Source organism: Siphateles boraxobius, unplaced genomic scaffold, assembly GCF_051911475.1.
Source record: "Siphateles boraxobius isolate OS27281-9 unplaced genomic scaffold, OSU_SipBor_1 65, whole genome shotgun sequence".
In the NCBI taxonomy this organism is placed as follows: domain Eukaryota; kingdom Metazoa; phylum Chordata; class Actinopteri; order Cypriniformes; family Leuciscidae; genus Siphateles; species Siphateles boraxobius.
Window position 1 is genome coordinate 12,679,839 of NW_027509192.1, and position 11,576 is coordinate 12,691,414.

Consider the following 11,576-nt stretch of genomic DNA (forward strand, 5'->3'; position numbering starts at 1 on the left):
GATTAAAAAACAATGAATGATGATTAGAAACACATAATAATATAGCCTAACTTGATAAAATAATATAAATTAAATAAAATACAAATAATTTGGTATTTATGCATGAAAATATATAGCTACAAATTCAGGCTCTCGCACCAGGATGTCTCGCACCATAGTATTTTGCGGTCCGTGGCATCTAAAAGATTGAAAACCTTTGTCGCAAGGTAAAGCATAATAGTCTAGGTAAAATCTGGCAACCCGAGATACTCATAGCGGAGGATGAGACACCGGATAGCTGCGTTGAGTTAGTAACGTTAGTAGTCGCAAGATCACGATTAGCACAGGATGGCTGGAAACGCGTGGAGGTCAACGGTAAGGACTCTATTATATGACAAACCTCAGATTATAGCAGTCCGTATGCTGTTATGCCTGTACTATGAATGCAAGTATAAGTTATACTTACCGTACGCTGAAAAAACAACGTTGCGTTGCATTAGAGATGCCACAACGGCCCTGTACTGCATGCCCTTCACACAGGCACTTACATGTTTAACACATTTAACAGCTCCCAGTCAATTCATATACCAGTCTTTTAACACATATGCGTGATGAGTGTAAGAGAATAAGACGATGCGTTTTGAATCACGCCACAGATGTTCAACACCACTGCAGTCATCCCCCATCCACACACTATTGTGTTGAATAGCCCAAAGAGTAAATAAACGTAGCTAGTAAGACAGCAAGGTCAGGTTGTGGTAATTTAAAACGACATTCTTGCCTTTTCAGCTCCTAAAACTTCTCGAGAGATGCGGCGTGCGGATAAGTGACGCGAGCGGGACTCCGGAAGTAAGACGCGCATCTCAGTTCAGTCAGTTAGCTTTAACACGTTAGCTTGCAGTGGATTATTACAGTAATTGAAAATGGCAAATCTGACGTGGACATTAAAATAGTCACGGTGAGATCGTTTATAAATGAGCTTAACTGATTTACATCACCAAGGAGATCCATTAACGCCATCTAACTAGCCAACCACCAGCTGGTGAATGAAGGTCACCTCGACATGTTGGGTTCAAAAATGCAGTAGTAACAAGAGCTGATTGATGGCACGACTTAATTTATGAGTTTCCCTTATTACCGGTAATTTAATGTTATAGCTCTTCTAAAACATACAATCATGGATATAAGTGATGATAAGGACATAAAAAACATGCAGAAGAACCGTTTAGTGTCCTTCAGAAATACTGGTGTTTAACATACAATTATGGCTTCTAATGTAGTTTAGATTCATATTGCTTATATTAGAAGGATGAAATATAAAATAGCTGTGCATATGGTGGGAGACATTAGCTGTATAAATCATCATATAATGAATCATTATTTCCACAGATGGCTCTAAATGTGTTCAAACTTATGCCACATATTTAAAGTGTATGAATGTTATTGCAAAATATGAAACACATTCTGGCATCTTCAAGAAAAAAAAAGAATACTACTACTAACGTTTCTCAAAACTAACTACTTTTCTTACAAGGGGCCTGGGTAAGAAGTCACCTGAGGTGGCAAAAACTTACTATCGTCTTAATTTTGAAAATTGAAATTCTGTTATCAATTACTCACCCTCATGTTTTCTAAACCTTTAAGTCTTTTGTTCATCTTCAAAACACAAATGAAGATATTTTTAATAAAATCTGAGCGATTTCTGTCTCTCCAAAATGAAATGACATTCATACATTTTTGAGTGCCATTCTGAATTAAAAATCATTTTGATATATATATTTTTTTTTTGGGGGGGGGGAAATGTCCAAATACATTTTGGTTCACCGTTTTATGGCATCACTCTCTCACAGTACACTGCTTTTGCAAAAAAATAAATAAAAAATAATTCAGAATAATGTCCCCATCAGATATGCTGTCTTTTTTTGAGGGGGTTGCTTTAAAAAAAAACTTGTCATTTGTGTTTGATCATCAGTGGCATTTAAGTTTTAGGCTGATTTAAACTGAATGTTCATACTTGAAGTGTTGACCGTGCAGATTTGTGTAACTATTCTCCCTCATTTTACACCAGGGATGAGTAGTAACTAACACCTAATCATGTAGATAATTGGCAAAGATTTGTATTGGTTTAATTTTTGGCTTCAGGATGGTCCCTGGTGTAATTCACCTTCTACATGCTTGTCGCCTTAATTGGACTTGCTGCATTGTCTGTTCAACAAAACACTTAAAGTTTGCATGCAGAGTTAATGGGATCAGATTAAGTCTGGCTCAGTCTAATTAACTGCTTAAGCTACCGTGTGCTGCAATGAAGATCAGCCATAGTGGCAGTTGCATTAAACACAACGCTTTTTAAAAAAACGCATGGCCAATAGAATGTTTGGGCTTTATGTATTAGGTATTGTCAGCTTGATTGATCTTCCACTGTTATTGATCTGTTTGTACATTTGAAATCGCCTCTGCAGGTGTCCCGTGTAATAGGAGCCATAAAGACTCAGACCCCACAGCCCAGAACCTTCTCTAGAGGGGTAAGTTGAATTTAACTCTCACTGCTGTATCATAATTTGTGATGACACAGTTACAAATTAATTAACTGTATGGATAACACTATCCAATCTATAGTATTTTTGAAGATGTAAAAAAACAAACAAACAAAAAAAAACATGGTACATGTACTATGGTAATTCCAATGGTATTAAAGGGATAGTTCACCCAAAAATGAAAATTCTGGCATATTTTACCTCAAGTTGTTCCAAACCTGTATGAATATTTTGAAGAATATGGGTAATCAAACAGTTGTGGGGCATCGTTGACTTTCATAGTATGGAGAGAAAAAAAATACTATGGAAGTAAAATGTTTTTCAAGTAATAATAGAATATTGCTATCAAAGTTATCTAGTCTTTTTATAATGTTCTCAAAATGTTACGTCATTTATACATCATCCATGGAGTTTATTTTTCTAAAACGTTTTATGACTACGTATTTCAAAATATAAGGAGAGCATTTAAAAGGAACATTTCAATAATGTTTGAAGAATGATAATGGAATGTTTCTTTAACGTTCACAGAACCAAGAGGGGAAAAAAAACGTTTTAAAAAATCTTCTAAAAAATGTATATTGTTATATTCAGAAATATCTTTTATATAACTTAATTGGAACGTAAACAAAACATTCTTAGAACAAATTTTTTTTAGCTGGGAATGATGCATATGAATGTAGTTTGTGGTCCAGTTTGGTTGGTGTAATGTACATGCTTTCTTTTATTTAACATGAACAGAATTTTAAAACTTAATGTAATATAAGTACATCAATTGCCCCAAACCAGTTTTTTAAATAAGTTTTAATATGTCAAAACTATTAGGTAAGTGGAATTTGATATAAGAAATTTTAAGTCAATTATATAGTGACCTTAAGAATAGAAATATGCACTCTTTGACAAGTAACATGTTCTAAATAATCATCAATATAATAAAAGGGATGGTAAATGGTCAGTTTTACATATCCAAAAGGCAAGTACTTGGAAAAGCTTAATGTTCAGCTTTGGGGTAAGCATGAATCATAAAAGAAGTCTCAAACATTAATTTTGCAGCCTGCAGAAAATATGTAGTTGTGCAAGGTACACACAAAGGCGTTGGCTTTTTGGCTCTAGCAACTGTACTCAAAACATATGCTGCAAAATAATTTGAGTTATTAAAAGTTGTTCTGGAGACATTAGTTATAGGAGCCTGCAGTTCAAACTTGATGAACTTTAGTACTTTTGTAGTGAAATCCTCAAATATATGTTGACGCCAGACGGTGATACTTGTGAATAATTTTCCCAATTTCCGATTATTTTATTTATTTATTTATTGTTGTGCTTTATTTTGACAGATTCAAACTGTAACGTTAATTCCTGGAGATGGAATCGGTCCAGAGATCTCCACTGCAGTAATGAAGATATTTGAAGCAGCAAAGGTACGTATCTGTTGTTTTACTCTTCGGGAATTCAGCTTAGGCTGCAAGCTGCAACAAGTGCATTGAGCGACTATTATACTTTTAACCCCTTTTGTGCACTGCTTTCAGTCTTAGAAGAGAATTCAGCACATTTGTGTAAATGTTTGCCGACAACTTGAATAGTGCAGTTGTATTTAAAGTCACCTTGAATTCAAAATGGAAAACACTTGTTTTTTTTAATGGAATATTGTCGGATTTATTTTAAATTATTTATCCGTGCACATCATTATTATTTTAATTCGTGTGCCCTTATAATCTTTAGTCAAAATAACTTCCCCTCCCTCTTGCAGCGACATCTAGTCAAGTCAAGTCACCTTTATTTATATAGCGCTTTTTACAATACAGATTGTACAGTGATAACAGGGAAATAATGCAAAAAGTTTGTTTTGGCTGTAAAGCAGCCAAAACAAATTAAAAGGTGAAATTAAAAGGTGCTTAAGGAAGTTCAGTGATGGTTAATTTTTGGATAAAGTCTATTTATATATACAGCAACTCTGGAGAAAACAGTGATGTCATCGTCCAGCTCAGTTCAGTTCTCATACAATGGTGTCAATGCAGGCAGATCATTAATATTGTTGAATATTAAGTGTCCCCTACTAAGCAAGCCAGAGGCGACAGTGACAATGAACTCAAAACTCCATCAGTGACCGAATGAAGAAAAAAACCTTGGGAGAAACCAGATTCAGTCGTGGGGCCAGTCCTCCTCTGGGCAACGAATGAACAGTGTATGGTTATGATTCAGGCAGCATGACAGGTCAGAAGTCAGGTTGGATCAGAACATTCAGAATATTTAATCCAGTTCCATCTGGTTGAATATCAGATTCATAATGCTGATATGGAGACGGGTTTTTTGAGGATTTGTGCCGCTGGCTGTCGTGTCGATGAGGCCTTGCCAAGGGAGAGTCTAGTTGACACAATCTCTGCTGACACTTCAGGGCTGCGTTGTGGTCGAGTATATAGGCACAGGTCCATAATCTGATCTTGATACGGTCCGGATTCGGCTGACTACGGTAACCTCGGGATAAACAGAGAGACTAATATTGGCGTAGATGCCATTCTTTTTAAGTACATCGGGTGTTATAGGAAGTGTTCCCGGTTCCTAGTTTATGCAGACTAACAATCATTTAACTCATTTGAATCATAGAAATTGATAATGTTAAAGAAATGTGCTTTAGTCTAATTTAAACTGACAGAGTGTCTCTGAGGGCAGGACAACCTGTCACTCACATTAGATAGACCAATAGCAAACCAGAACCATCCAATCAATTCCCGATGGACAAAATCTAATTTTCTTTTTTGAGAAGCCATTTCAGTCGGATATGTCACAATAAGGAAGAAAAGAGTATCCCAATTTTAGTTTCATGCCAACTTTAAAGCTACATTGTCACCTTTTTTCTCAATCAGGCCCCTATTCAGTGGGAAGAGAGAAACGTCACCGCCATCCAAGGTCCTGGAGGCAAATGGATGATCCCTTCTGAGGCTAAAGAGTCGATGGACAAAAACAAAATTGGGTTGAAAGGTAAACTTGTCGACTCTCTCACATCAGTCGAATCATTATAGTGTTAACGAAACTCACACAGTCGATTTCGATTATATTTCAGGACCCCTGAAAACGCCAATTGCTGCCGGACACCCGTCCATGAACCTGCTGCTAAGGAAGACCTTCGACCTATATGCCAATGTGCGTCCTTGTGTGTCCATCGAGGGCTATAAGACGCCTTACACCGATGTGGATCTGGTCACCATCAGAGAAAACACAGAAGGAGAGTACAGTGGGATTGAACACGTGGTATGTATGTGTGCCCATCTGTAACTCAACCAAACCAGAGCTAGTTCTTATTCTTTTGATTTCTGCTGCAGAGGTCTGCAGTTGCAGGAAAAAGTATGTGAATTTACATGGATTTATGTATTAATTGGAGATCAGATTTGGATCTGACCTTTTAAATAAGTCACACCAATAGACATTATCTGCGTCTGAATTTGCATACTATATAGTAGGTACTACATTTGGTTTTGAAACTTGCTTTGTGACCGTTAAAATACATTCTATATTGTATGAATGAAATTCAGATGTACTCCATCCGTCAAGTTGTCACTGTCATGTGACCTACGATGTCAATTGCATCTCTTCACTGCGATTCACAAATCCTCTCCCGGGCCTCATGGGATAGTAAAGTGTCCAAGTGGAATACGCCTTTCCCGCTATAGCAACGCGTCATATGACGTAGGCCGAGGTAAATAAAAGAGCTCTCGGTCAGCTTTCTCATTGTTGGGTGTTGGTGAAGTAAGAGAAGTATGAGAGACAGAAAGTTTTAGATCGAGTTTTAGAGAAGCCATAATGGTAAATTATTGTGTCTGTGCTTGTTGCACGAATTCCAGCCTGTCAGGACATCGTGTCCATCATTTTCCTTCTAAGAAAAACAAGGCTTTTCGGTCTTGGGTGCGTTTTGTGCAGGTGAAGAGAGCAGACTTCACTGCCGCGTCTGTTACCACACACTCGGTCGTTTGTGGCGCACATTTCACGCCGGAGAATTATCGACCTGGAGATTTGATTTCACTAACTGCAGTTGAAAAGCAAACCGAGCTAAAGCTGAGTCGTACCACGCAGTGGAAAAGCGAAGCGAGCAGAACCGTACTGAGCCGTACCATGCAGTGGAAAAGCGCCATTAGACTGTTGCTATTGTAGCTTAGGTATTGTCATTATTAATTTGTTGTTATGGCATGGTATTTAGTCAATGTAGATAGTGTAGATGTAGATACAGTAGATGAACCAGCGTTAGCCACGGTGCTAACTTACATGAACTCACCAAGTCACTTGCCCTATTCGCCACTGGTTTTCTTTACACCACAACTCTACTTCTCTCCTCTGCCCATTGTTCCTCCCCCTGATCTCCCCCTGACTACTATCTCGCCTAGGAGGCTCATAATTAGAGGCCTGTGGGCCATCATAAGCATGTTCGTCCACATCGGAGAACTCGGTTTCTTCATTCGCATCCATTGTAATCTGAGCTTGAAATTGACCAGACTCCCTCGCCGATGGTCACTTCCGGTTAGTGCTTTACAGACGCGGAAGTTATTTTATCACAATTTATCTCAAAATATCGTTAATGGCTAAATATATATTACTCCAGTTAAGAAAATCTAGTTGTTCTATCATCAACATACACTATGCTATATAGGGGTGTCCAACCTGCATGTTGCTCTTTATAATAGCATACCAAAGCATCTCAGTCAGGTTGACATCAGGATATGGGGTTCATGTACTTTTTCCTGCAACTGTATACATTTATACCCCTTTAGTTCTTTAGGCCTATACAACAATAGGATGACATTTGACATTTGAGGTCCTGATTTGCTCCCTTCACAAATGTCAAAGGTCATGCTATTGTCATCTAATGCTATCTTAACCAGTTTTTCATGCAGTGCTAGCGGGAATTCAGTGGGCAAAGCTCATATTTCAGTGCTGTTTATTATTTAGGTAGGTGCCACACGGTTGCTATAAATCAGTTGTCTCTGGTCCCACTCCATAGTGTGTCAAAGTGTTACGTGAAATGACCTTCAGGTCGTCACATTTCATTCATGCGATCTTCCCTTTGTCTGTTCACGTTATTCAAAGTTTAAACGTGCACTACCATTCAAGAGTTTGGGGTCAGTACAATTTTTCTTTTTGATGAAATAAATACATTTATTTAGTAAGGATGAATTCAAATGAAATTGATCAAAAGTGACTTTTCTATTCAAACTTACTATTCACTAAATTATCCTGAAAAAAATGTAAAATGGTTTGCACCAAAATATTAAAGGGATAGTTCACCCTAAAATGAAAATTAAGTCATCATGTACTCACCATGGTATTGTTCTTTCATTCATGGACCACAAAAGGAGGAAAAAACAAAAACAAAACTTGTGCATATAATGGCGGTGAATCAGCATCAAGCTTTTTAAAAGAAGACGCAAAAATATCACTGAATGATCCCAAGTGTCACATGCTGTATATTTGTTTGGTTAGCACACACCCTTAATTTTCATTATAGGGTGAACTATCTTTTTTCTTCATTGATGATAATAAGAAATGCTTCCTGAGCAGCAAATCAGCATATTAGAATGATTTCTGAAAGATCATGTGACTGAAGACTGGAGTAATGATGCTGAAAATTCAGCTTTGATCACCAGAATAAATTACATTTTAAAAATATATTCATAATAGAAAAGTTATTTTTAAAATTACTTTTTTACTGTATTTTCAATCAAATAAATGCAGAATTGAGCATAAGAGACTTCTTTCAAAAACATAAAAAGCACCAACCCCAAACATTTGAACAGTAGTCTAAATTTAAAAATTATAGATCAAGTCCATCGAATGAAACTTGTTTTGCAAAACTTAAATCTTTGTATAGTATTATACCAATAGTTTGTTTAGCAGTCATCATATTTTGCCCCTTTCTATGATCTAACCCGACTTAAACTAACCTAAACTTGGTTTTGTCAAGATAAAGTGGTTTGAACAAAATCAGTTGTAGTTACCACAATATTTAATGTGCTCTATTTTCACCTGAATCAGATTGTGGATGGAGTTGTGCAGAGTATTAAACTGATCACAGAGGATGCCAGCAGACGCATCGCTGAGTATGCATTTGAGTACGCCAGAAATAACCAAAGAACCAGCGTCACGGCTGTTCACAAAGCCAACATCATGTGAGTTTCACCTTGACTAGAAATGTCACAAATTACACAGTAACTTTGTAGCTATGACAAAAAGGTTTTTTACTGGTAACAAATGTTTTACTGGAAGTTAAATCATTTTAATATATAAAGATGCTGAATTCAGTGATGTCTTCTAGGCGAATGTCTGATGGTCTGTTTCTGCGGAAGTGCAGAGAGGTTGCTGAGAATTTCAAGGATGTGAAATTCACAGAGATGTATCTGGATACAGTCTGTCTCAATGTAAGTATACAAGAAAACTTCTTTCATTAGGTCTTTTCTACTCATCTTGCAACTGTGAAATGCTTTCGATGTGCTTTTTTAAAATATATATATTAAATCAAACCATACCGTTCGGCATGCACTTGCACCGCGGTTCATCTTAAATCTGACGACGCATCTAAAATATGGTTTATTGAAAATAACAATGCGCAAAACAACAGCATGTTTCTGTCGATGGATATACATTCTGGGTTCCCAATAAATTACAACAGCGAACTTTGGGCCTGCTACGACCTGATCACTTCTTGCATTTTACATTTTTCATAGTTAACATATGACACAAGTTGCTAAGGCAACATTTCTAATTTCATTAAATTTAAGTTTTTCATCTAATATTAAAATGAGAATGTTTTTCAAGTTTAAAGGTGCTGTTTTTGACTCTTCTAAAGCATACAAATACCATATTTTTGCAGTTCTTTAGGAAACATGCTGAGTTCACATACTCATTTCTCTGAGAGAGAAAAAAAAAACTGTTACAGCCAGTTATTCTACTTTGAAATGTGAGTTCTGTGTCGTAATGTCTGTTTTTGTTTTGGTCTGTGCCATACCGCACGTTGCCAATTTACCCAATAGTATTTCGCCACCACAGGTTGGCCGTTGGCGGAAACATACAGCCATGGAAGGCAGCGAACAAACTGTGTAAGAGATCGCAGATTCTACCCGACCTAAAAAGTCATCTAAAAATCTCTATGAACGGTAGCATATTAAAATGCGATATCAGCTCACCATAAATCAACTTATCAAACAGTGTAAGGCTCATTGCTGTCCATTGTCAATTGGCTCTTTCCTGTCGTTCCCTAGCTATCAATCTTACATGCTGCACCTTTAAGCACTCAGTGTAGTGACCCAGAAGCAGTTTTGGGTCAGTTACTTAAAAAAATTAAATAATTACTAGCTACTAATTACATATGCAACAGTGTAATTAGATTACTGTACTAATTACTCTCTCCAAAAAAGTATTGCATTGCTTATTACTAATTACTTTCCAAATCCCATATCAACCTCGACCAGTTGAACAATACAAGGATAGACATGAAACTGCTCTTTTAATTATTTTCTAATAAATATAAAATTACATAATATTTCTTGACCAAAGTATTAAAAGGGAAAAGGTTACATTAAAAACATACATTTTAACATTAGACGTTAAGTTTTAGTGTTAAATACACTATTGTTTTATATAGAATTGTTCAATAGTTTATAAAGTATTTAATACTGTTATATCAGAAGTAACTGTTTATATTACAGAAGGGAAAAGTAATTAAATTGCAGTAATTATTACTTGGTTATACATTACACACAACACTGCCTAGTAGCACTTTATTTTCATCAAATCATTAAGATCTTTGCATTCTGATTTTTCACTAGATGGTGCAAGATCCCTCTCGGTTTGATGTGCTGGTAATGCCTAATCTATATGGCGACATCTTGAGGTGAGTCGGTATAGAGCATCATATAATAATATTAAACGTGATATTATTATCTTTAGACTGCAACTCTCACCAGCCTTTGATTTGTCTTTCAGTGATCTGTGTGCTGGATTGATTGGAGGCCTTGGAGTCACTCCCAGCGGGAACATCGGAGCCAATGGTGTTGCCATATTTGAATCGGTGTGTGTTGGATGCTGCAATAGCTTTACAATGGATTGAATTCAATTCAATTTAATCAATTAGTATTATTCCATTTATCATAATTCTTGTTTTTTGTGTGTGTTAGGTACACGGAACTGCCCCTGATATCGCAGGCAAAGATCTGGCAAACCCTACCGCCCTTTTGCTGAGTGCCGTCATGATGCTGCGTCACATGGGACTTCATGGTTACGCTAAAAAGATTGAGACCTCCTGCTACGACACCATTCGGGACAAAAAGGTAGGATCAATTATTAGTCTTTATTAATCTTTGGGCATGAATATGAATTTCCACCATCAAGACAGATCTTGATACTTACACCTGTGACCTGTTTTTATATATTCCAGCTTCTGACCAAAGACCTTGGCGGAAACTCTAAGTGCTCAGAGTTCACCGATGACATCTGCCGAAGAGTTAAGGACATGGAATGAGGCTTTTCTAAATGTCTTTGTTTGGATCTCATGCCTAAAGAACTGACAGTCAAAAAACATGAAATTAATCTTCGTATCATTCTGTTATCTGCGCACAATTCTACTAGGTGTCTGCATTTTTGTTTCTCCAGAACCGCAAAACACTGTCTTAAATTCTTGTTCTACGGTGACTGTATTTGTGAGCTGTTTTAATCTGTCAAAAAGGAACTACATAATCTAAGATAAACCGTATTTATTGACTGGACATTTTCTCTGGTTAAATATTTACAACTTGCCTTTCTGTCACATGACAGGAATAATCTTGTCCAAGTATTAGAGGCTGAAATACATACGTTTTCTTTTTCTCTTTAAAGTGTGTTAAATCCGTTAAAAAAAGTGAATAGATGTTTCACGTTTTTATGCTTGAGCTTTCACATCAGCTATGAACTTTGCATTATGGTTAACAATTAATATAGTTAAAACAGCGGTTGACCTTTGCTGTGTCAATTGTGAAATGAGTGTACCATCAAGACATGACCGTGGTCGGAATATATACGTCAATATTTTATGGGCAAATCAGCCTATGT

At 36.7% G+C, this 11,576-nt stretch overlaps 2 protein-coding genes across 4 annotated transcripts in view; one reads left to right on the plus strand and one right to left on the minus strand.

The window, feature by feature from the left end:
* Nucleotides 1-816, minus strand: part of cib2 (calcium and integrin binding family member 2) — a 41,730-nt gene extending 40,914 nt beyond the window's left edge. The window contains exon 1 of the mRNA XM_077211082.1: nt 446-816. The gene's annotated coding sequence lies outside the window, so the exon portion shown is untranslated. The remainder of the gene's footprint in view (nt 1-445) is intronic.
* Nucleotides 219-11,565, plus strand: idh3a (isocitrate dehydrogenase (NAD(+)) 3 catalytic subunit alpha). 3 transcript variants are annotated; one of them, XM_077211075.1, is made up of 11 exons: nt 219-354; nt 2,439-2,501; nt 3,845-3,928; nt 5,372-5,486; nt 5,569-5,756; nt 8,529-8,662; nt 8,809-8,911; nt 10,319-10,383; nt 10,476-10,560; nt 10,667-10,819; nt 10,927-11,565. In XM_077211075.1, the coding sequence occupies exons 1-11, from the start codon at nt 328-330 to the stop codon at nt 11,008-11,010; spliced, it is 1,101 nt and encodes a 366-aa protein (XP_077067190.1). In that variant the 5' UTR covers nt 219-327; the 3' UTR covers nt 11,011-11,565. The 3 variants fall into 3 exon arrangements, with proteins under 3 accessions (XP_077067190.1, XP_077067191.1, XP_077067193.1); XM_077211076.1 differs by lacking the exon at nt 219-354 and adding an exon at nt 804-937; XM_077211078.1 differs by lacking the exon at nt 219-354 and adding an exon at nt 833-1,119.
* The last annotated feature ends 11 nt before the right edge of the window (nt 11,566-11,576 follow it).